The 27,069-nt window shown below is 40.1% G+C and overlaps 1 protein-coding gene across 2 annotated transcripts in view; it reads right to left on the bottom strand.

Moving 5' to 3' along the window:
* Window positions 1-24,612, bottom strand: part of gabrr2a (gamma-aminobutyric acid type A receptor subunit rho2a) — a 31,407-nt gene extending 6,795 nt beyond the window's left edge. Inside the window, exons 1-6 of one of the 2 annotated variants that reach the window (XM_071917387.1) lie at window positions 24,491-24,612; window positions 22,732-22,838; window positions 9,752-9,819; window positions 6,662-6,885; window positions 1,680-1,762; window positions 272-412 (exon numbers count right to left, since the gene is read on the bottom strand). In XM_071917387.1, coding sequence (XP_071773488.1) covers window positions 272-412; window positions 1,680-1,762; window positions 6,662-6,885; window positions 9,752-9,819; window positions 22,732-22,838; window positions 24,491-24,612 — 745 coding nt within the window. Of the gene's footprint in view, window positions 1-271; window positions 413-1,679; window positions 1,763-6,661; window positions 6,886-9,751; window positions 9,820-22,731; window positions 22,843-24,490 lie in introns of both variants that reach the window. The other variant, XM_071917388.1, reaches the window with a different exon arrangement.
* Window positions 24,613-27,069: the final 2,457 nt, after the last annotated feature.

The following is a 27,069-nucleotide window of genomic DNA, read 5'->3' as shown; positions in this document are numbered from 1 at the left end:
CCCATCCCTAATAGGAAGGTTGAATTTTTCAGTATACAAATGTAATCCTTTATTAAACATAACATAATAACCAATTTGCCACCAAATACTTTAAGATTCAACACACACAAGTTGCCAGGCGGGTCTGAAAAGTCGCTAAATCTATAGCGACAAAGTCATCAAATTTGCAACAGAGGGCAGGGCCAAGCATTTGAAGCCAGCAACACATACTATTGATTTCTAAGTATGTGACTAACTATATTGCAGCTCAACAATATTACACAGTATGTACCTGTACTGCTGTAGAAGGCCAGACGAGAGGTGGTGTGGAACTTCTGGATGAGGAACTGGGACAAGGAAATGCGATCGTCAGTACTCAGGGATTCATCTCCACTCTTCCAGTACAGCATCAGGTCTTCATCCGTGTAGGCATCTGGAAAGCATAAGTAAGTCAAATCAAATCATAAATTCACTAATCTCCACACTATATGATAGGGTCAGAAATTACCAGAGGCTTGGGGCTTTGAAAGTTCATGAAATGCCTGTGAAAATAAAAATGAGTGGACAAAAAATGCCCTCCATAATCAGAAGTACACTTTTTTGTATTTCACCCTGTTATTCAGAGTTGTCAAACAAACTACTGTTGCCTGTGGGCCACCGTGTTTTGTGGAGCCTATGACTGGGCGATTCTTTCCAATGTGTTCTGGAGGTGAAAAATGGAGCTGTTTTTGATCAGAAAACAACCGAGTGCGCAGCTTGAGGCAGTAGAAAATGTTGGCACCATGCAGCCAGCAGTAGAAGAAAATGCCAACCAACACAAACCACTGCACCAACAAAAACTAAAACAACCAATATGGTAGATGTACTGGTTGGGCACAGAGAGGGGAAAACAGCACCATCCTCTTCTGTAAGGCCTGCTGTCATTTTCCAGCAGTGGGAAAGAAGTTAAAACACATGCAGTATTTCATAGTTCAATAAAATTGCCCCTGAAAAGGACCAAAATGCCTCTAAAAATCTGATCAAGGGGGTAAAAAATGAATAAAAGAGAACTGGGTAGTTAGCATGAGCAGCGATAGCCACCATGGCTGAACAGACAAAGAAAAGAGAAACTCAAACTCCATCAACAGAAAACCCAAAGAAAAAGACGTCACAGTACTGGACACACTGCTTGATTGACAGGTGATCTCTGGGAAGTTTGAGACCAAATAAAAAACTTAACGCGACCCTATGATTTACAGTGTAATAGATATGGACTACAGTTTTTTACCAACTCAGGCCAAATTAATCCATCCCAAATATTACAACTTTCTCTTTATATCTTGATGTGCAACATTATTTTTACAACCTAACCTTGAAATTGTATTTCTAGGATGAAGATCGTCTTTATAGGGAATATAACTAACTTTCAGATTTTAAATTTGTTTGTAAAAAAAAAATAATAATAATAATTTGTGCATTTTTAAGTTGATTAGTATTCCCCTTAAATTAGTTGAATGTTGAATTATGAATCTTTGAGATATATGTCTTCTCACCCTAAACTGGAGTCTCTAAGAAAAATCTCGATTTGAACTCTGATCATTTCACAGAAATTCACACTCATTTTCTAAATTTGTTGTGGACCGGCTAATTGGGACGATGGCATATCCACTCAATGCTTATTTCACAACACAATTCAACTGTACATGAGAGTTCCAACTCACAGCTTTCTAGCTCCAGCGAACAGGTCTGGGAATCCAGAGGAAACCGGCTGAAGTCCATGTTACAGGCTGCTGTCACGGTCACCCTGTTCAACAACAATAAAAACACATGGTAAAAAAAAAAAGATTCACTAAAGTAATGATACTAGGGTGGGGGGGCAAAACAAATCTGATTCCAGTCCCTGTAACTTGAGCTACACATGATGGACTTGCCTGCTCTTTGCTGTAATTTCCCTTCTCTAGTGTTCGTAGCAGTAAAGAACACATGAAGAAATAGCTGAATGTGAGCATCAGTCCAGACTTCATTTTGTTCTGCTAGGCTTTCCAAGCATGAGGAACTGCTGGCTATCAGATGTCAACATCCATCTCCTTTTAGCCATAACAGGGTTCCTACACAGGTCTGAAAAGTCTGGAAAAAGAATTTGTCATTTTCCAGGTCTTGAAGAGGCTGGGAATCGCACACAGAACTTTATGGAAAAATATTGTTAGAATGTCCCGATGTACATGCAACTACACATTTTCTGTTCTTTAGACCAAAATATTCTGTTATTTCTCACTGTGAAAATCTTCTTCATCCTTGGAGTGATCGTGATAGTAGGGACAAGACGACTATCTACGTAAATTGTATTGAAAACCAAAATCTTCAAACCAAATCAAGAAAATAAGATCTGGAAAAAGTATGGAATTTTGAAATTGAAACTGTTTAGGAAGCCTGCCATAAACCCTTGCGTTTTGTGGTGGTTTCCTGTAGTTGTTTCAGATTACGTTCTCATACCGCACCACAGTTCTCTTGTTAGAGGACTGAGACTCGCATTTTTAGGTGTCTTGGTGTCGTTATTTGGTGCCACCTGAGTTCAAATGGCATTGTTCTCACCTGTCCAAACAATCCGAAATAAAGGAGTAAACACTCCAGAGTTCAAATAAACCACTACAAACATGTTTGGTGTGAGCTGGATTTCAAAAGTTGTTAGGTCTACTCGATCCACACAATGTTAGAATAAATCTCATTCTACTAGTTTTCTCATAATGTCACCATCTCCCTTTCCTTCTCATATCTCTTCTCCCACATCTTCCTGCTCTACTCTTTAAATTATCAGATGACATATAAAAAGGTAAATATTCATGATCTGGATGGCCCTGTAGGTTGACATGCACTGTGTTACGGAGCCTCATTAAAGTGAGCTGTCAGACTGCAACATGACTCAAATATGAATTATGTGAATAGGGAAAATCCAAAGAAATGTAACTGTGAGTTTATATGTCATGGATTTGGACATGAGTAGTCATGCTAAACTGCAAACGGAACTGCAAACATTGTCAAAACTCTGAATTCCTCTCGACTCTCTACTTTGTGCCCCGTCTTTGGTGCTGTTGCATAAGGCGAAAGCAAAGAATCATGAGACAAGATGAGGTATGGGAAAGTAGAGTGGAGTTTGAACAAAATAAGGGGTTGAAATATGAGTAAACACAGCACTTCATACCAAAGTGTCAGACACTCCAGACATATCCCGTTTCATTTCTCTGGCTGTAGACTGAAAAGTAGCTGAACAGATTTGCTTGTGCACCAGACTGATGGTTAACCCATCTACTGAACTCTGCTGGACCTCAGTAATGGCTTTGTGCAACATGCTGCCATGTTATTTATGTAACTTGACTGATTAAGCTGTCAACACAGCTGCGGCAAAACCGCTTTGCGCCAGCTGAGCCATTGTTTTCCTATGGAGAGGGCGGTGACGCCGAACCTAGAGGAAGTGCTACCTTGGCGCTCGGGTTTTCCACCTCAAAGTTCAAATATTTCAACTTTTATCCCATTTGTTGCTGATCTTTCAAAGCCTGTCCAATCACATTACAGCTTTGTGTGAGCTAAAAGATGAAGAATGTGTCCGACTTTCCAGAGTTGTACAATACATTAAAATATTAGAACCTCGAGAGACAATACAATTTGATTTTTGATTTTACAGTAGCAGAGACGATTTGTCTCTTCCTGATATGAATGCTTCCATGATGGTTGGGACTCGAGTCACATGACTTGGACTCGAGTCAGACTTGAGTCACAATTTTAATTGCTTGAGACTTGAATACTTAAAACATGACGGGTTCTGGTGACTTGGGACTTGACTTTGACTTTGGTTTCTAAAGTCTTGACAAAAGATCTTGTGTTTGTGTAAATGACTTAGATTGAAAGTGATGAGATTTGTTCCAGCAGACGACTGAATTTAAATCATGTTTTCTGAATTTGTATGGAATGATTGAATTTATTGAGGTTGAAACTAATTATAGAAATCAAACTCATGATGCTCTTACCAAGTTTTTATCCTATTAAAACCATATTGAAAAGTCCTAGATATTTAGTTTTCTTTAAGATTCATACTGGACTCTTGATTTGTTCTGACTTGACTTGGTGTTCTACATTTAGACGAGGGACTTGACTTGAGACTGGACTTAGACTTGATTTGGTAATCTACATTTAGACTTGGGACTTGACTTGAGACTTGACTTGACTTGAGACTTGACTTGGTAATCTACATTTAGACAAGACTTGAGACTGAATTGGGACGCAAGCAAAGTTGACTTGGTCACACCTGTGTATCGGCTGTTCCTAGCCCTGCACCTTACCTACCACACCAATCATGTGTTGATAGATTTACTCTGAGTAGAAGACAGGGAACAGGAGCATAAAAAACAGCAAAGCAAACACAGATAAGCATGATAGAAGTAGGCAGGAGGCAAGATAAGGCAGCAGTATGCAACAGTGATAAAACTGTCAGGAAACAGGAATAAATAAGTGGTTGAAATTGTATTACAGAACTCATTGTTTAATCTTGACACGTCTTGTTTTGTTGCACTGGCTGTACACTGAAAAATAGCAAACTGAGTGTACTGCAAACTGAGTTGTGCAGCTGATTGATTGTTAACCCATCTGATGAACTCTGCTGGGACTCAGTATTGGCTTCTGGATTCAGTCCAAACGCATCTCATTAAAAAAAAAAAAATGAGGTCCATTGTTTCTTTGTCTTTGCCCCTTGTTTTTTCTGTACCAAGAAAGATGCTTTTTTACAGTATCCACCAGCCTCCAAGAGTAGCTGAATTTGTTTCTAGCTTTTTCTGGTTCATGCTCATCAAGCATTTGAAGCACAGCAATGTGCAGGCTTGCACAAGTTCACCGTCCACCCAAATAAGCACAATAGTTTCAAAACATGATATTATGGCACAGTTAAAATTTGGAAACTGTTTTGAAGTGTTATCAGAAAGGTATTTAGGTCCTGATGTCACCAAACTAGGGGTGGGCGGATCGATCCCAAAATATCGATACTACAGATACTACGTCTCGTTTTTGAAGATCGATTCTAGCGTCAATAGGATCGATACCAGTTTCAGTTTCTCTCTTCTACGTTGTGCCCATTTCATCAAAGAGTAGAACTGTCTGTGCAAACAACGTTCCGTTGTCGTGAACACATCTTAGTGCATGCATGCACTCTTTGCTTCTCCACTGCTGTTGTCGTGTCGTGTGCACTCAAACAACGAACATATGCGTCGCGCACCCTCAGAACCATTGCTCTAACTGAAGGAAAGAAGAATGGTTGAGGGTAGTTTGTGCTTTTGTTTAGTTATTTGCACTTTGCTTATTTATAAAAGTTGTGAAAGTTTTAAAACATTCATTGTTCTTCACAAATAACTGTGTGCACTTTGTTTATTCAAAAAACTTTTTTTCATGTTTGCACATTCAATTTACAATAATAAAAAAAAATATTTTTGTTATTTGCCTTTAAAAACTGTCCTGTGTTTTAACATGCGTGTGATTAAGTAATTAACAGTGGAAAGCAAAAAAAAACTGGCTTCATTCATTTATGTAGCACTTTTTTACAAAGTGCTACATAAATGATTTTTTTTTTGCTTTGCTTGCTACATACATGCTTCAGTTGGGAATCAAACCCGGGTCTCATAGGTGGCAGGTAGAAATTCTACCACTCACCTTACAATGATTGCTAACCTTTGGCAAATAATTTAGTGGTCATGAAAATGTATTCAGATTTAGCCTATTGATGATGCATTCACCTCATAAATCATGACACACTGCTCTCCCCTACATGAAAGTACATAAGCCGCTTTTAATAATAAAAAGTATCGGTATCGGTATCGGTATCGGTATCGGTATCGGTATTGATATCGGCGATTCTGGCCCTGTATTACTTGGTATCGGATCGAAACCAAATTTTGCGGTATCGCCCACCCTTACACCAAACTATGCAGACGTCATCTCAACTTTAATTTTGGCGCTAGATCGAGTTTTCTATGTTGGTGCAGGCCGTCATATCAACATCTATTCAACGTCTAAATATTTGCTGGGTGCACACTGGTTGTAATACTGCATTCAAGTGGTGTCGGATTTATTGTCTGAATGAGTTTCCAGCCAGGAAGTGCCACATGAACACCTTATTATATTGGATGATCGAAATCAGGATTGTAGATGCAGCATGAATTGGTCGAGTTGTGACGTAACCACTCTTTTTAACATGGCTGAACAGCACAGAGTCATACGTGAACGTAAGAAATTTTGGACAATAAAGCCAAAAATGAACCACAAGTGCAAATTTAAAAGACATGGACGTTCCTTAATAACTATAGTGAAATAGCCGAAGATTGCTTGTTAGTTAGGCTATGGCTAGCTCGATGCTAACATTAGCCTAGAAGGCTGGCAATGTGTGTAAACAGTTGAGGAAACGTTCTCCAAATAAAGCCCAAAAAGGACATGAACATGAACTACTCGAATGGCTGTGATGGTGCTGGTTGTGATGTATTCCCGACTCTGAGAAAAGTATGAAAATTACTACTAAAAATAATTGTGGTGCAGGGGATTTGAATGAAAAAGGTTCCATTGTCACAGCAGATAACCTGTAAAGCAGATCGACGTACTGTTTGACAGTTAACACACAATTAGTATTTCCAGTGTTGTAAAACTTGTCAGGTGTTGAACAGACTCAGACCTCAGACTGTAGAGGACGTGTCCATCAGGAAAGACGCGCAGCATGATGTTGTCGGTGGTGGTGTCGTGGATGAAGGACCGCTTAGAGTGGACGAAGAAGACGTCGGGAACCCAGATCTTCTTCACCAGACGCCCGTCGAACGTCATGCTCTTGTTGGTGCTGCTGGTGAACGACAGGCGCTCGTCCTTCCAGTAGTGCCTCAGGTACAGGGTCATGGTGAAGTCCTATTGCAATCAAAGGAATAGTTCAGCAGAAAGACTACAAATTGGAGATGATTGAGTTCAATACCAAAATGTTATATATTCCTCTTAAAAAAAAAGAAATCATTAAGTTCATAATTCAATGCCTCTAAAATACTGAGGTTCCAGTCTGTGAAAGTGTTATCATTTTGTCAAAACCAAGGACTTCGTGCCTATTATCCTTTAAAAAGTGATAGAATTTGTTTGGATTTTTCTCTATCAATCCCTTTGATACTCTCTCTCAATTCCCTTTGATAGATGAAAGTATGTAAGAGTAGTATACTATTAGATAAACTTGCATCCCTGTGGGGACAGTGGGTTGTTTTGGCAGCAAAAGAAATAAAATACAGGGAAAATATATATATATATATATACACATACTTAAAAATAGGATACAAACAAACAGGGCTATATAAACATGCAGACGGCAGTTCAGCACAAGTAGTGTGTAAGAGAGAATGAGACGTATGGATTACTTAAATATATGAATTTACTGGCAGTTGCTATTTACAGATGTATTGATTGCTTGTTTAAAAAATGGATTCCTAAATATGAAATATGTGCTACTTTTTCAAGAGGTAGATATTCTATTCTGGTGCAAAGCAACAAAAAAAATTTTTTTTCATTCATTTTTTCTTGGCCAATAAAAAAAAGCATGAAAGAAAGAATAAAAAAAAAAGGACTAAAGCAAACTAGTATGATAAATGTCTTTTGAGAGAAGTGTTTAGTTGACACAAGGTTGAGGTTTAGCATTTATTGTAAGATAGAGTCCGCAGAGTTTTAGCATTCAGCACTAGGAAGCACAAGGAATATAGAGGCCAAGATTACAAGATTATCCTCTAACAGTCCACTGGCGCAAAAAAAGGCCACTGCACATGTTTTCATTATATCACAGAGGATTTAGTCAAAAAAATATGAAAACACTGTCACTTGACATACGTATACATGACATAAGTGGAAGGTATGGAGATTCAACATAATCTGTATATATACAGTATATATATATACTGTAAGTAACTGTAAGAGCGATAATGCTACTAGCAAAAAATGTCAGCATGCCACAAATCACCAAAAGCTAACAAAACAACATATCAACATGCTAAATCAAGTGATTAAATAAGTAACAACTGTAAGTAACAACTGTAAGTAAGAACAAGTCACCAGAAGTACATTCATTTCCTGTAGAGCTTGAGTCAACAAGTTTGGCCCAGAAAATGTGGCCACAGCAGCTGTCAACAGCCAATCACTTTTCAGCAAGTCCTTGGTTGCCTACCAAGGTGATTTTGTTTTGTGAACAATAGCTCTGCCTGGCAACTGCAAAAATGATGAGACGTTGATAACAGCCATTCAATGTTTCCTGGTTCTCTACAACTTTTATTTGAAAGACTAGAGGAATAAACGATGCTTAGAGAACAACTGCATCCACAGTTGGGTTTGATGGTAAACTCTGAAGTCATTTTATTGTATTGTCTGTTTATTTTCCATTGATGCTACCTAATTAGTGCTTGCTAGCTAGCTGTGTTAACTCATCAAAACAATGAACATTATGAAAGGCAATAAAAAGTAAGTTAAAAAAAATACATGATTTGCCTGTTCAAAACTTTGTAGCTGCAGATCGCTACATAGATGCAATCAGAGCCTCTCGCACCGCTCACATTTGGTCAGAATAAATCAACCCATCAACCAAGTTCCTCGCACTTTGCACAGGCAGTGACAACTGTAAGTAACTGCAAGTGACAACTTGATCAGTCCCTCCATGATTTTTGAAATCTTGCAATCACAAGAATTAACACAAATTCAACCAATCACAATATTTGTGAGAGCTTGCAATTTTGTCTGATCCTCATAATATTTCCATAGAAAATGGTCAAATAATCAGAAGAATGCTTACAAATTCATCTAATCACTGCACTTTCCTGCATAAAATGGTCCAATCCAGAGCCACAACTAGTTAGCCGTGTTCCATACTGTACATCAACAGTCTTGCAGACACATTCCACTTTGTGGCTGCCTGCACTGACAACAGTAGTATTGCAGGGATGAATAAAGTGAACCATTCCCATTTACCAACAAAAATAACAGCCAAAGAAAAATGCATGAAAGTAGTGGCAAATAATTTTGTACCCCAAGCAATATTGTGATGGAGCACAAACGAAAGACAACAATCGACTGTCATTTCTCTACCGCTAAGCACAAGCAAAGAATAGCTCAAACCGCAAAAACACAGTATAGACAAAGCACTGTGACAGAGGCTGCGGCATATAAATCCTTAGCAAGCACTGAAAGATCAAAGAGTGTTGAATTCATTTCACTGTCATTGAGTAAAGTTGGTAATGGAATGAGACTGTTAGTTAAAAGGTTAGCCTTTTGTTTGCATACTGTCATTATTTTACTCCTACTTTCACAAATTGCATTCCAATTTTTGCTAAAGCCTCTGCAAATTCAAATATTTTGGGAGGCAATAATTACACACACACACAAAAAACAAAATTCAGCGAAATCCTGGTGGGACTGCTTAATCCATAGAAGTTAGTAATCCATGCTCTTTCCAGTACTTCCCACTCATACCGTCACTCAAAGTGTTTTATTAGCCACTCAAATGTGTTGAGGCTGCATATGTTTATATAACCCAACAATTGTTTATATTCTATTTTTAGCATTTTAAATGTTTATTTTATATTATATTATTAAACTTATATTGCGTCTTATTTCTATTTTTCATTTGCTCCTACAACGACCTAATTTCCCCACAGGAATCAATCAAGTTTCATTTTATCTTTATCTTATGCATCATCTGGAATATTCTCTCACAGTTCAGCAGGCAGGTATGCAGAGAGAGACGTTTACTTACCATATCAACTTCAGAGATGCTGTCCAAGCTCTCCACCTGTACATCCACTCCAACAGGGATTGCTGGGCCTGGAAAAGAAAAGCACATTCAGAACAAAAGGAGTTGAAACTACATCATATAGCAGCAGATGGTGTAACCCAGTTGGTCGACAAGGAAACTTAAGAATTTTTCCAACAGGGCTGGTAGGCCAACTGCACTGGCCGTTTTGGACGAGTAATTCCCTTTGACCGCAATTCGACTGTGACCAACTGTTTATTCACTATACACTCAGGGGCGAATTCACAAAGAATGGATTGCGGCCCTAATAGCACCATGAATTGCGCATCATTTGCACCCGCTATTTGCTCCGTCTCAAGGACCGATTCACAAAAGATATTGCGCTAATGATATGCCAGCGCAAACACGCCCATAACCTGTTGCAGCTGAGCGCAATTTGCCCCTGTTTTGCGTCTGATTGCAATTTGCCCCTGTTTTGCGTCTGATTGCAATTGCCAATGTGGCAAAGTATAAACGTTGCCTTTGCGCGAAGAACACAGTAGACAGGACAATGGCAGAGAGATTTTTTTTAGACCGCGAGCTGCAAGCCCTGACAAACGAGGTGCAGAGGCATTCCTCAAAACTTCAGGCAAGAAATTTAACCGGGACTGCGAGAAACTATATTTGGGATTTAATATCCCACTCTGTCAGTGCTGTTGGTGTTTCCAAACGCACCTTCAGACTGCAAAAGAAGATGGCATGATTTGAAGCGGAGAACAAAGGAGAATGTAGGGGAGCTTTATTCATTTATTTTTCATGACACAATTGCATCCTGTCACTGCATCCTTTGTTTGTCATTGCATATCACTGCATCCCAAAATAAACTAGAAGGACACTCGCGAGCGCAGACCTCCGCCAAGGCCAATCCAGTCTTCTATGATATGCAAATGTGCAAGTGCAACCAATATACGGATCCGCTCCAAAATTTAATGGGTTCTTCCTTGGCCCATGCTACACCCTTCCACGAAGTTTCATGAAAATCGGGCCAGTAGTTTTTCCGTAATCCTGCTGACAGACAGACAAACACACACACAAACGAACGGCACTGAAAACATAACCTCCTTGGCGGATGTAATACTGTAAATGAGTTTGAGCGGGGCTGTCCATGGTGCTGGATCTTTAGGCCAAAATAAAGCCCACTGTGCTGACTAGTGAGATAAGTGAAAATATTTTCAGAGTGAGAAATTGAGTTGTATTGATTGTTTGGTTGTACTGATTTATTTGCTTTCGTTTGTGAAGCAATCTGTGTTAAAGTACTATAGTAATAACAATAATAATGTCAAAATATTATTTACAGACTGTATTTACAGACAATCTTATTTTTTAGGTCACACAAAGGTGGAATTGTTGCAGAGACATTTGCAAGGTCAATTCAATTCAATTCTCAGTTAAATCAACAAGTGATAAAGTCTAGGCATGACACCCCTTATAAATGCGCTTCAGTTACCACCAACTCTCTGAAGACGCTAATAATTTCACTCTAACTGCGTGTGGCAATTAGCGCCGACCTTTGTGAATTGGACTGTTTTTGCAGTGAGGCTCATTTGCATAGAAAGGGGCCAATTTTGCGCCAAATGTATGCATATTACCTAATTTAAATACGTGCAAATAGCACAGGGGCACCGAGACGCTATTTGCGTGGCAGCGCAGTTAGCGGGGCATTTCACCCTTTGCGAGTGCTTTGTGAATTAGACGGTTTCTTTTTGTCTTATTTGCACAGGTTTAGCGTCAGCAAAAGCCGCGCAATCCTTTTGTGAATTCGCCCCTCAGTGTACAAAATATTAGGCACATCTTCCTGATATTGAGTTGTAGCCCCTTTTGCACAATCCACATCTCAACTGTGTCAAAGCTTGAAAATCCTTCTCTAGCTAACCTGGTTCTCATTATCTACATCTCTACATCATTATTTTCATGCTGGAAGATGAAATGTACGGCATGTGCCACACCATGCAGAAACTCAACCACAGGCTCAGTCCAGTTAAACATTCAAAAAGATTATGGCATTTGTCAATTTTTAAAATTAATTTTACATTGTAATTAGTTTAGAAAAACATTAATAAGGGACATCAATTCCCAAACCTGCTGATGTCCACTACATTTCTGTGGACGAGGTAGAGCAATAAATTCAATAGATTCTGAATTAATAGATTTAATAGATTCTGAAACCACACTGAGATGTGTGATGGCTAATTGGACTCGACAGAGTTTCCTGTGGGTTGGTGTCACATGTCAATCCTCCCTCTCTCCTAATGTTTCCTGTCTCTCTACTGTCAACTATCCAAATAAAGGCAAAAAAAACACAACAGCCAATCAGGAAAGGGGGAGGAGCTCAGTGGAGTTCAATGAGCATCACATGTCTCAATGTGAATTTGGGATGAATAAAAATTAACAACAGAAAAAAAGTAAATCAGGGAGGAGCTTAAATGACATCACCAATGAATAGGATACTCATGCCCGAGTCCGACGAGCCACCACTCATGTCAATGCAACTTTGGGTATAATAGAAATAGAAAATCAAAACTCTCCTGAGTCTATCACGCTTGTCACTCTTGTCAGTGCGACTTTGGGATCAATAGATATAGGCAATAGAAAAAACAGACAATTAGGAAAAGGGCAGGAGCATAAATTACATCTAATCAACACAAAACTCTGTCTCACTCTGAGTCTGACAAGCCATCACTCATGCAAATGCAACTTTGGGATCAATAGATGTAGATGATGAAATGCAGCACAAATTTTGTTCACATTTCTGGGACGGACCAACGGACAAGGAAAAAACTGCGAATTGGGAAAGAGGGAGGGGCTTAAATGACATCACTAATTAATAGGAAACGTTCTACTACGTCCAAAGAGCCATCACACATCTAAATTGTCCTCCAGATCCATTTTTGAAATAACGTTAAGTAGAAATTACATATGAATAAGAGATCACATATTTTAACACATTACTGAATTTTCAAAATATATTTAGTATATTATAATACTATTAATATATTATAGTTAAGCATGGCTAATGATTTTTTCATTGCAGCTACAAAACCCATCAGAATCCACCTCAACAAGTAAAGAAATGCATAATAGTGGAACCCACAAAAGCAAAAATAGTCAATATTAGCGTTTCATGTAGTTTAAGGTCATAATATTACACCCTTATTCATTTTTACGTTAGACTGAGATAGTGAGATAGAAGAAATAACAGAAAAAAAGAAGAGGTAATATACAAGCATATGTATATAAAAAAAACTAAAATTGATACAATTATCCTGTTTTACTGTTACAACGCCTACAGCTATTGATTTGTGCGATCCTGTGGAAAGTCAGAGGCAAAATCTAACACCAACACATCCACATCCCAATAAAATTCTCACAAAGATATGAAATACAGGTAGATAAGACTTGTTGGATTGTTACTGCTATAGCCATCTAGAATCCCTGAGACATTCATACTTTCAGACAACAGTGTTTGACAGTAATGGAGGTTACATGGTCAGTTAAAGATCAGATATTGAGGAAAAGTCAGGACGCATTGGAAGATGGTTGTTGCTTCATCTTCCCATAGCTGCACTCAAAACATTGAACTGATCACTGGAACTACATTGGGACATTTTGACATGCAAAATATTTGGTAAATCTATTCATTGTACCACTAAGATTTTAGTTTTTTATCTGATAAATAAATGGATGGCATTGATAATTTCAATTAATTTAATTAATAAATTCAATAAAGATATTTTCTCCAGTCCGTCTGCTACTTTCTCCACAGATTAAAAAAAATAGATATGATTCCTAAGCATCTACAGGAAAGGGACAGAAACTCTTAAAAGTGTGTTGCTTTTATCAAAAATGCCTACATTACATGGAGAAATAGAGGAGCTGGTCTCAAAGCTCAGCGCTTGGCAAAGCTTTACCATGGCAAGGCTGTCTGTCACCTCAAAATCTTGCTGAGCGTTTTTTCTGACAAACTGGGGTTTCGACCTAACAGCAGGACATGGGATTTGAATGAAACAAGTTGATGATGCCCATTTATTTCCATGTTTTTGAACTCATTCGTGTGTGACCCAACTTCTGTGGAATCCAGGGATTGGCGCTAGCCTTACTTAAGCAGTGTAGGGACAAGGGATCACAAGTGCACAGGAAGTGGGATAAGTGACCCAAAAACAGCTACTATATCTGAATTCTGTTTAGTACATGGGGTATTTTAATAACAAAGAAGAAATTCCAGCATCCAGTACTGAGAACAAAGAATTCTTAGTAAAACCAACCCGTTTCGGCTTTACTTTTGGCTTTACTTTTCAGTTTATACTGCAAGTGTTGCTAGAATTTCCTCTTTCCCATTGCTACCTGCCCATTCCATCAGTGGCTGAAGTTATTCCAGAATACCATTAATTTCAACACACTACAATCAAACCATAGTGAAGCCCAAAGGCTGTGCAATAAATGAAATCTACCTACAGGGGGTGCCACTATTCCATTACTATATCCCATTATCCATTACTGTAACCGAATTCTTGATGGAGTCATGTCTCTTTGCCATATTTGACATCACCTATGACCTCTACTTAAAGATAACAGCATTACATGACCCTTTCACATATAGTTGGTCAGCCTACCAGAGCATACAGTAACACACAGTACATAGATAATGCCAGACTGGAGGGAAGATTTACAGGCGATTTGAACCACTTTGCATCACTTATCTATACAGTCTGTAATCCAAAGAGATTAGCAGAGACGCTAAATGCTAGATTAGAGTCACCGGTCCCCAAAGCCATTGAGATGAGGGGCTGTGGAGGGATCTCTGTGTTTGGGATTATTCTTCACTTACTGGAACAATGGCATGAAGTGGATCGCTGTTCTTGCCACATATAGCATAAATGGTCTATATCTGTAAGTAACTATGGAGGTAACAACTGTATGCAACGGCAAGAAACTGTAAGTAACAAAACTGACTAAGTAACAACTGTAAGTACGTAACAGCTGTAACTGTAACAACTGTAATTCTATGCAACAACTGTAATTGTAAGCAACAGCTGTAAATAACTAACAACTGTGCCTGTAACAACTGTAATTCTATGTAACAACTGTAACTGTAACAACTGTAATTCTACGTAACAACTGTAACTGTAACAACTGTAATTCTAAGTAACAACTGTAAGTAACAGCTGTAAATGACTAACTGTAACTGTAACAACTGTAATTCTAAATAACTGTAACTGTAACAACTGTAATTCTAAATAACTGTAACTGTAACAACTGTAATTCTAAGTAACAACTGTAACTATAAGTAACAACTGTAAGTAACTCTAAGTAACTAATTGTAAGTAACAGCTGTCAGTAATCCATACTTTACCATATTTCCCATCCATACAGTCTGCTTAACATGTTAGAATTGTCGGCTGCATATGTTTATATGCAGCTGTCTCTAGTCTATTCTATTTTTATTGCTTTGTTTGTTTTCAATACGTATATATATTATATATATATATAAGCATATATATATATATATATTATATACAGTACATGCTCTATTTATCATAAATATACATATATATCATAAATGGTCTTTCTCTGTGGAACTGAAATCATGCTCAAATGGATACGTTAACATTGTTTCAGAGGCCTTTGATGCAGCTCCACTTAATGGAGCGCGTGTTCATTTTTTGTTCTTTGAGTTTCCATCGATCAAAGTATCTTGTCTGAGATTAGATATCAAAGTCGTTCTCATAACTGACATGTACGCCTATTAGCTCCTCGCTGAGAGTAATTACAGCTTAAGTGCTTGCTGACACGGCTGTAATTTCCAATTTTTGTTTGTGCCAGTGGATGAAAACTCAAGAAAATGAATGGTCTGGGTAAGTGGGATTTTGGCTCAAACATGCTGAAAACACTCCCACCAAATTCCATAGTTACATCTTGTGACATGACTATAATTACAACAAGTTAATAGGGCGGGTACATCCTGGTGGCTTGGCCTGCTAATTTGCATACCATGTATCTGTGAATGCAGAAGAAATGATGAAAGAGGGTAAACCGGCCCTGTTAGGCAGGTCAATTGTTTTGAAGATTCGACATGTAGATTTTTGATTGGTAAATTAATTTAGTCCTGGACCCATCCAGCTCTTGGTGTGAAATCAATACAGATACCCAATCAGTATCCAACGCCCCCAGTGCTGGTTGGTCTACACCCCCCTCCCCCATGTTCTGACCTCGCTTTCGTTTGCCCCAAATATCCCAGGCTGACCTTAACACTGGTTCAAAGAGAAACACAATGCTGACTAATCAGGCCTTGCACACAGTTAATGATAAAATTTAGTTGCTTTGTTTTAACTCAAATATGATATGCCAGCACTGCCAATGCAGATCTTTAGAGTGTAAACCACTGTCAACTTTAATAGAGAGTGTTTTTGAGGGTGCAGTTGTGCGTTTTTAGAAAAGTTCTGCCTCCAGTGGATTTCTTTGGGCATGTTGTCTCTGTCACTGCTGCATACTATTGATTATGTAGACTCGTGATGTTATCAGGTATAAAGACTGAGGCAACAGTCTTTACTGACATAAAACTAACAACAACTAAGCAGCTTCATACCTGATGGCATCACTGTACACATCACACTACAATGTTTTCTGGCTTTGGGAGAGAATTCTTCCTGTTCATAAGAAATTATTGAACTGTCCTAGATCATAGGAATAATATATAGGAATTCTTAACATGGATGCTATTCCTGTAATTCTATAATCAGTATTTATATTGTGGGTTTTATTCTATGCCTCTAGTTTCCTCTGGTGCTATCCAGAAGCGTTATTACTGTTTAAAGTCAACCGTTATGAAATAAAATTGTGAGCTCTGCCAGTTTAATCTGCTCATTAAATTGCCTAAATCTCAGGAATTATGCAGGATGTCAAGTACTATAAAAGCAAGTGACCTAGCCAATATGGCCACTTGAGATCCATTTTCACATTTGGTCCTCACAGTCTTTGTGAAATTGAATGAATCATCTGAAAAAAGCACAGGTTTCTGACGGTTTAGATTCTGGAATTTCACCGAACAACTTTTCATGTGATGGGAGGAATTTCAATTGTTGTCAAAGAACAAGCCTCTTGTTGGCTCAATCAATCAAGACAAGGAGTGTAAATTGAGCAGTTATGTGTAGAGCTGAGGATTCAACAGCTCACTTCACTTGACTACTGTGGAGTAGTTGGTCAATACTGCAGGCATACTTTTCTTGAGTGCTATTACTGTTGTTTTGGCTGCCGTTTGGGGGGCAATGCCGTTGCTTCCTCAATGCCAAGCATGCTAAATCAATGAGAAACAATAGGGAAGGGTTTCATTCCAAAACACTATGCACTGAAAAAGAAAGAAAGGAAATACGACCACAGTTGTGTTCTTGTGGCATAACAAAATCCAAGTCCAGGCACTTAAGTGGGTTTGAAAGTTAAAAAGCCTTTAGTTGGAGAGGCCTAAGACATGAAAGAATAACTACGGCCCATGCCTTCACCAGGGTGTACTATAGTGGGTTTAATATTTCCTTTCTTTTTTTCCAGTACAATTCCTGTCCTGTCTGACAGTGATTCTCAACCTTTTTCATATCGAGGACCCCTAATTTAGTCCACATTTGGGCCACGGACCCCCATTTAATGAGACTCTGTCTCTCAAACCCAAATCTGAGACTATTTTTATTGTTAGATATGATTTTGTCCAGAATCCCATGACTATGTATTGTAGGTAGAAAGATAATAGTGAAACTATGATCAAAACAGTCATTCTTCTGCATTCTCTAATTGTGTTAACTTCTTGTAAATGAAATAATGGTGAAGTTTAACAATTCATCAATTTACTGGGGACCCCCTGGAACTCCCTCAAGGACCCCTGGTGGTCCCCGGACCCCACGTTGAGAACCACTGCTCTAACACCTTTTGTTGTTTGCACCTGATGCTAGTTTTCGCTTGTGCAGTCATGAGATTATGTAGATATGATCATTTTTTACAAAGGAGTTTGAACAACTTTATCTATGTTACTTCTGGGTGGGAGATTAACTTTTTGGTCTATTAGCCACCGTGGTACATTCCAAAATTCTGCCAGCCACTCCTTACTTTTTTTTTTAACCAGATACCGATGTCTTTTCCTTCACTTGCTGCAACCCACCACCTCTCATATTATGTGTGTCTGCTGGCCTCTTCACTCCAACAACATTGATGCCACATTCTGCTTCCAGTGTGACAGTGTTATCACCCTCAGGGTAGACAAGCTAAACTGATGTAGTGGGCGGTGAGGCTGCCCTATTTAATGTTCTCCTTGGTAACAAGATTTCATGTCAAAATGATTTGAAACTGTGTTGTAAGTGCGGTGCCCGGGAGTGGTCATGGGAAGGGAAAAAAAGGCATATGAACAGCCACAGCTCAAAATCACCCGCATTTGGCAGGTGGCAGATGTGATTTTCTCACTCTGTGTTATTTCAGCTAACAAGACTATATTTCTCTTAACCCCTTGTACCCTGACTTTAGCTGACTTTACCCTTAAATTTATCCTTAAGTAGATTCAAAGTTAGAAATTGTTTTTTTCCTAACTGTACAACAACATCACATCTTATGTACATCCATATTCTGCTCGTTACGCTTTCTTGAAGCTCTAGCTGCTTATATTGACTGAAATATTAAAATACAAGATGCCATGTTTTTATGGCTGCACCATTTGATATGCACCATAGATATTTGTTCATCATTACATACACATTTCCCTGTATGTAGCATGACATATTTGGTGTCTTTGGAAAACAAAGCTTGGCCTTGCAACCTGCATTTGTAATGATGGACCCAGTGGCGGGGGCGGTAGGAAAGAACAGGTTAAAGGTAGTTTTGCTGTAGTTCAGAGTCTAATAATGTGAAGTAGGCTAACTGGTAGCTTGTAAATGTAGACGTTAAATGTAGCTTCCCCAACACTGGTGATTGAATGCACTTTTACAGTCAGTGTTGGACCTCTTCTCATTTGTCTCTCTGTTCTCCAGTTGGGACAAAGTGTCATTTGCGGGGTAACAGCTGTCTGGTGGCATAACAGATTGGTGCCTGTGCTAATCTAAGCTGTAAACAGGAGCTACCTCTGCCAGCTTAATCTGGTCATCAGTGCTGGAGGGGGGGGGGGGGGGGGGGGGGCTTGCCATGCAGCTAAGCGAAGCTAGGCTAGGCTAGGCTAAGCTAACGGCGACAGGCAAGCAAAATTACACTGGGCTAAGCTAGCCGCTAGAGCTACTCCAGCCACCACAAATTAAGCCGGCATCTCCAGATGGCAGCTGGCTGCTACTAACCCATCCATCAGTGAGCACTGCTTAAAGCTTTAGCTATAAAAAAAGAAACAAAAACTGCGATGATTACTCTAACGTACCCCTGAGCTAGCGCTCCGTCCCAGATGAAACACACTCACAGGGGATAGCATGTCACTTTGGTGCTCGGGGATAAAGCCAGCAACAAGCTACTGCTGATCATGACATTTCATAAGCTGCAGCCACATCTACTGCCAATACAAAATAATATTTCACTATGTACACAGTGGAGAGCTACAGCGCATTCATTTGGTTCGAAATGATAAAGCAGCAGTGAGCCAAAGTCAATGGATTATTTCAGTCTTCCCTTTGATGTAGCGAGCTTGATACAATCTAGTAATTGAATCTCCACAGTCCCAACATCAAACTAATGGCAGCAACAGTCACAGCCCTGATGCGTTTGGTGGATATCATGCCACGTTTTTTTAAGACTTGCGGGGGCCGATATTCAATGGCTTAATTTACAATCTGTTTTTAAGAGCCTCTAAACTGAATGTAAAAATGGTCATAGCATTCTGTCCATTTCAGTAATGCAGAGGAATCAATGACCCCTGAACAATGAAATCTAAAAATTCCTCTCTTGAGCCTCTTAAGCCCACATTACATGGCTTTCCTGTAATTGCAGCCTTTGCGTACTAACAAACTACACCTTGGCAACACCTCTCCAGAATTGTTCTCAAGCATATCAAGCATGGATATGTATACCTTCAAAGAGTTTTGAAGTATTTGACTTGTTTATGTTTGCAAACAATATAAATGTATAGCCTATAAAACCTTTTAGTGGACATGCAGTTTTGCCTTTGAGAGCTCTGCACATCAATCTCAAATTGAAAACTACTCAGTGGCCAACAGTAGAGGACTGGTTGTACTGGACAGCTCCCAGTGGCCAACAGTGGAAGACTGTGGTTCTACTGCTCCCACCATGATTGTGTGGAACTGTATGAATATGAAGCAGTGTGTCACTGGAGAGCAGCATGGAACTCTGTCAACTTTCCTTGGATAGATAACGGTAAAAAATGCCCTTAAGCTTTCTGTGGCAGGTTTATCCTGTTTTATCTCTCTGGAATTTTTGTCAAGTTTACTGCCAATTATTTCTAATATGACACGCTCCACTGTCCCTTGGCTCACATCTATAATGCGTAAATTCAGTCTGAGGTAGACCAAGAGGAAGCATTCAGCAGAAAAGTCCACTACATTGTGTGGGTTTTATGCTTTCTCCTTTATTGGATTCCTCTCAACCCAACTAAGACCGTTCATATACCTATTTTCACTGAATTCAGCAGTGTGCCTTTAAGGGCCGGGTGGAGGACGTATTAAAGTAATAGGCTGCGTGAAACAACCCCACCTCTGACTTTGTGACCTCCAGTAAATCCGCAACACTGCTAAGCCAGCGCATTTTCTGAAAAGCACACTGTCGCTTCGGTATACAGTCAACAGATCATAACAGCGCTCGCTCCATACATCAGATGATCTGGCCGATGGGCATTCTCTCCCTTTCCCTTCTGCGTGGATTAGCCACAAGCTTAATGTGCTATTTTACCGAGGATTAAGAGCAATAATACACTCCACACGTTAGCCACTCTCACTCCCCTCTGTCTGATGAAAGACCTGCAGCACTTAACTTTGGCAAGGATCATTTGAAATAGGCGTTATGAGCGTACTACACCCGCAAGTCAGGTCTGCAGGACATATAAGGAAGAGAGGATAGAGGTACTTTTATTGGGTGTCCATGTGTCGAGACATTTGTTGAAGATGTTCTTTGGTTTGGGGTTGCTGCTGAATAAAAAAGGAAGGCACTCTTTAAGCAAAAATGTAAAAAGCCTTTATTTTGGGACGTTCTGGTGGCTCAGTGGTCTAAGGTGCGTACCATGTAAAGGCAGTGTCCTGGGTTTGAATCTGGCCCAGGACCTTTGTCGCACATCATTTCCCCCTCTCTCCCAGTCTTTCCTGTCTGTCTCTACTTTGATCTGTTGAATAAAGGCAAAAATTCCAAAAGAAGCTAAAATTAACATGGTTTGGAGTTGATTTTATATGTTCTTTTGAACTAGCCACTAAATAAATCCCATTTAAGTTTTTGCTTGATGAGTGCCTTGCGACTCTTTCCTTTGTCACAAAAGATTTTACGCTGTAACTTTCTACACCCTTCTAGGATCCGAAGCAAGGTGAGGCTTGAGAGAGACTTGAAAATCCTTCCACCACAGTCGTACTTTGAAACCTCTTGCAGATAACCCTTTGTTGGGGGGAAGAGAAGTGGAGTATGAGCCTCTCTATACTAATGCGACTAGAACCATGTATCCTCTACTGGGACTGTGTGATTGTACCCAGGCTATTTTTAGTCACATTTCCACCATGACCTCCTGCTACATGCTCTGCCTTTCCCCAAAGTAACAATCCTTCTAACAGAGAAGCAACCCCCCTAAAAGACGCTTTCATCATCTGCTCGCAACAAGATAGAACTTCAGAGGAAGAACATCAATCAGAAGAAGAGTTGTTCCTTTTTTCCCCCTTCTGTTTTTTTTTTTTTTTGGGACGTGGGTTTTTTGGGATGTATCTTGTATCAGTATCCAAACATCATTAAGAAAGCTCAGCTGTGTTTTGCACAGATCCTACAAGTTTCAGTCGATTGCTCAGCGGGGACACAGACTTTTAAGCATACCAACAAAGACCTAGCCTAGAGCTGCTTTCCTTCTGAACTCTTCCAGTAATAAAGCTCCCACTATCTTTAGATTTCACCCGTGTGTTGAAAAGAAGTTGGGGCGCACAGCTTGAACACGAGTGTGTGAAATGTCTTGTGAATGGCAGTCTTTCCATCGGACAATGCCTCCGATGAGCTTACTTAACTTTCAAACTTGGGAGAGAACTTCTTGCTGCCTCATGTATCCGCTGTGCCACAAAATCAACCAAAAACCTTTTCCTAGCTTATTTCTCTTCCGAACTACAGATTAGTGACATTGCCAGACTGAAAAAAAGCACTAGATCCATTTTTTCTTTTGGTCCAACATAACACAAACGTGTCTTTGCAATCCAGGATTTGCAGCAGGATTAATGTCAATGGTATAGGCTAGAAGATGCTTCATGGTTTGAAAGAATTCCCACTTGATTCCAGGAGAGAGGTGGCTACTCTGATTTGGTTTAACATCAAAGCGCCCTACATATCAGAGGTTCTGGACAGCAAAGACCAATCATTTATGAGACATGAGGCTAGTGCTATAAGTGCTGACATGCAATTGGGTTTTTTTTTGGCTTGAGGGAGAAAAGACAGGCGGAACTGCAGCTCACTCAGGTCAACTACTCTGGAGCCTCTGACCTCTTTTCTCCATTCCTTTCTTCGTCCGTCCCTATCATCAAATCTAGCATAAATTGAAGCCTCCACTTCTCAGACATTATTCTACAGTAGAAGCAAAGAATGCTTGGTGGGTCCGTGCTTTGGAAACTTCCTACGTATAAAATGTGCAAAATGTATTGCAAAATGACCCATCAGCAAGGAGAAGAGTGAACTGACAAGCTTGATTTGTGTGTGTGTGTGTGTGTGTGTGTGTGGGCATGGACAAATGCCTGCCTGCCTGCCTGCATGCACGCGTGTGTGAGTGATAACGCAAGGGGAAAAAAAACAGATGTCCACTGCACACCTACCTCCAAACGCCGGCCTCATAGTGAAATCATGATCATCTACTTTCAGAAGATGCTCTGTCTTCAGTTTGCGAGACTTGGTCACATCTGGAGGCTTCTTCGTCAAGGAGCTAGAAGAAGAACAGCATACACTGTCAGAGGAGAGTCAATCGAAAAGCTATGGTTGTGTGTTGCAGAGCTGAGAACAGATGCACCACAACTGATAATTGGTGTTTCCCTGTGCTGTCTGATAACTGAAACCATGAAGTGCGTACCCTGACTACTTGTACTGTGCAAGCTATAACTGCTGTTTCGTTTTATCTCACCTGAAATGCGCCAGTATAAAAGATAATGTAAAAGTCAGATAATATTTGAGTTCTGAATTTCCAAAAGTTGCTTCGAAGAGCCCAAGATGTCTGCAGATAACAAGATGTGTCAGGAGCTTCAACACAGCAATACAAGCTTTTACTCTCTTCACCTGTCATCACATTTTGGGTTTCGTCTGTCTTCATGCAAATCAGGCACTGTGATTACAGACATGTAGCTCCTGAAATTTCAGCGGCGTCCCTGATTTGAATATAATGCCATGCTGTGAAAATTGTCAATGGTGTGTGTGTGGTGGGGGGGGGACACATGCTGCGCTAAATCACCTCTGAGGACAGATGGACTCAACGTGGCCCGGACACGTGGCTAAGGCACGCCTGGACAGACAGATATAGGGTTTCTCTACCAGCAACTTCAGATAAAATATATAACCAGATGAAACTCTATTGATCCTTGTGTGTGTGTGTGTGTGGGGGGGAATTAGGTGATTAGTCTCTGTCCTTGATCTAGTGTGATTTTTTTCCCCCCATTGTCCATTTTTAGGTGAATACAGTGCTTTTCATGTCACAGAGCCCAAATATACCCACATAACTAATAGGGATGTGATGATATGCTTATCTCACAGTACAATTGGATACAACCACGATATGATGTAATTAATAAAAGTTCAATGACAACAAATTCTGATAGTGCAGAATTATGTTTATTTCTGAGCCACAAATCTTTCTAGGATGGCATTGGCTTGCTAGAATGTAAACAATTTAAAAATGTCATTACAAAGTACAAATAATATAATTTGGATGGAGAGCTTGTGAAATTGTGACGGTCATGCATTTCATTTGTGATTACTACAGCAGAATAACATGCAGCTAACATTTGATCAGATTTTATCCCAGGGACCGATATGGGAAAATTTTAGTCGTTGATTTAGTATTGAAATGTAGAGCTGTCTACACTGTATGGAGGAGATAATAGTGGTGAGATAGAAACCTGCGATTACAATAATCATTCTTATAGCTACATTCTCCAATTTGGATTCTAGTGAATTAATCATAGAGAAATTAAATTATTCCTAATCTTGCAGAGGACTCCTGGAACCCCTTCAAAGACCCCCGAAGCACTCTCAAGGGCTGCTGGAACACTCTGAAGGACCGTTGTAACGTGCGCAAGGACCCCTGGAACACCCTCAAGGACCCCTGGAACCCCCCTCAAGCCCCCCCCCCCGAGTTTGGGTACCGGTTTAATGAATGTCTACTCACCAGCGGCGGCGGCAGCATCACAACAAGCATCTCTACATTCCTGACAGTCAAAATTCGTTAACGGTGATGATGATTATAGTCTACACCTGTCGGTTTAAGGTCCAAATAAGTACCCAAACTCCATTTTCTCCTTGTTTCGAGCAGTTATTCCGTGGACAGTTATAGACGGTATTTATCCTGTATTTATTTCCTCTACTTACGTGCCATGCTTTTGGGTTTCCACAGCACCGGTCCATCTCCGTACGCGGTGGTTGTGCTTACGGCATTCCCCGGTAACGACCAGACATAGCAGTAAAATCAGCGACTTGATCAAATAAGGCATCGTGATCGCGCAAGTCCACAGGTGAGTCCCTTGACAGAAGCCCCTCTCAGTCCATTTCGACCCAGTCTCAAGCGGCAGCGCATCTTTCTCTCAGCGGGTGGATGGATGCGTCCTCGGTCATGGCATCAGGTCTGCCCGGGCTGCAGATGGAAACTCTACCGATCCTACACTTCGAGAGAGAGAGAGAGAGAGAGAGAGAGAGAGAGAGAGAGAGAGAGAGAGAGAGAGAGAGAGAATCTCAACATCTGTAACCTACATGCTCCGAAAAAACGGGATTATTTGCAACCTCCTATGACACAACACTCGGAGAGGCAGATTATTATTCCTCCCTCCAGTAAATAAAAACCTTTGCCAGGGCGTTAGGTTGCATTTCAACTTAGGGGGACACACACACACACACACACACACACACACACACACACACACACACACACACACACACTCTCTGGATCAAAATGATTCAATGCAACTCCGTTTTCCCCTGGTTCATCAGCAAGAATGAAAGAAAAGATCATTTATTCACATGAGAAAAGTGATCAATTCATCCCCCTGTCTCCGCTCAAATCTACGCCTATGCTTCTCTTGATGGACATTTAGGTTGAAGATGAGCATTAGATGCTGCAGGGCAAACACACCAAATGAAATCCATGCAATTGTCCATTCACATATCACATATAAGCCTATTTCATCAACCTGTTGCACTTGCATTATTTTCACATTCATGCACCGACACTTGACTTTTAGACATTCGCTCCGGTTGTCTCTCAGCTAAAAGCCTTGCCAGAAGGAGCACAGCCCAGTGGGTGAGCCTGCCCCCTTCCTCCCCACAGCACCCAGATGGCAGCACAGTAGAGAACCTCCACCTCCAGCGCTGGGAGGAGCAGATGTTCCTCAACTTTGATGAGTCACCCAACACACCCCACTCCCCTCAGCAGCACCCACTCCCTCAGCCAGCACCCACTCACCTACTCTCCCACTCAGCCAGCACCCACTCCGTATAGCCTCAGAGGAAATGCAGCTTATCCTGGATTTCGCTGCAGCTCGCTGGGCGCAGCTCTCCCTCAGCCAGCCGCTGCGTGATCTGGCCTCTTGCCAGTGCCGCCAAGGGATGGGATGTATTATGTAAAAATTTTCTCTCCATATTAAAATGGGATAAACCCTGCTGGTTAATTTAGCTGCAATGCGTCCAGTGCCTAGGCCTTCGCCCACTGTCAAATATAGGCCTGGTCCTTGGCTGGAAAGATGAAGATCTATGAACTTGAATTATCTGCTTTGTATGTGACAGGAGATGCTTCATGGACAGTGAACTGAACTTAAGGGTGCAATAAGTAACATTGTTCCTGTGGAGGGTTGATAGGGTCATTGATCAATACCCCCACCCCACCCCCCATCCTACCTATTGGTATTTTCAACTGCTAAACAATGGAGGATGCTGCTCTGAGCGAGTGACCAGCGTCTCAATACATTTCAGCTCCGAATGCTGAAAAGCCTCATTCTCAAGGCAAACAAGCAAATGACAAAGCAGTATTATTATTCCAGTATTTAGCATGGTAATATATTACCTCTTTACTTGTTTGATGTTTCTGTTGGTTCTCTGCTCTAATTAGCTAACTTACTCATCTCTATTGGGAAAATGTGACTTTATTATTTACATCAATTACAGGCCATTGTAAGCTGTGCCAGAAACCTGTCCATGTTGTTGCAATTCTTTAGTCACCAATGGACCGATCTTGTGCCAAAATGATTTTCTAAAAAATGTGTTTCCCTTGGTGGTGTGTCTTCACTTCACATTTCACGCCAGGGAATTAAGAAATTAACAAAATCATTACAATTTTGTGGATTGTTTTCCTATCGCTGGCTTTTCAAAAACATTTGAAAAACATTTCATGGAATTACAAATAATGAAAGTAGCCCATTGATTCTACAAGGAAATGGTTAGGCTGTAATTTAGTCTATGAGTTATTAATTGCATGTCCCCCATGATAATTTCCTTGTGCAGTGGCAAAACACAAACACACCGGTGAGAAGAGAAACACATTTTTTAGGGGATACAAACACCAGCTGAAACTACATTTCACTTTTTCTGAGATTTGTCATAGTTTTTCCAATTTAAGTATAATGTAAGCGCAATCAATTATGTTCCTTACTGCCTTTTATTGTTTTACCCTCATATACATTCCATTTAGCAAGTTTGACAACTCTTTACGTTGGCATAGCTGACAGCAACTACCACAGCTTAAAATGCTATCACTTATCTTTTGGCTGTGGGACTATTTTGTCTGTCATTTTGCTTTTGTTACTTACAGATAAATAGGCTTAGATAGAGCTACATGTGTTTAGTTTTGCAAGCTATCATGCTTGCTGATCACACTTGCTGAGCTTGGCTAAACTACTACCCAACACTCAGAGCCGATAAAGGCTAACTTTGTGTGTTTGACGTTATCTCAGTGCAAAGCA

The sequence above is a fragment of the Centroberyx gerrardi genome, chromosome 17 (assembly GCF_048128805.1).
Source record: "Centroberyx gerrardi isolate f3 chromosome 17, fCenGer3.hap1.cur.20231027, whole genome shotgun sequence".
Classification (NCBI taxonomy): domain Eukaryota; kingdom Metazoa; phylum Chordata; class Actinopteri; order Beryciformes; family Berycidae; genus Centroberyx; species Centroberyx gerrardi.
The sequence above is the reverse complement of the archived record's forward strand: the minus strand, read 5'-3'. Positions and strand labels throughout refer to the sequence as shown.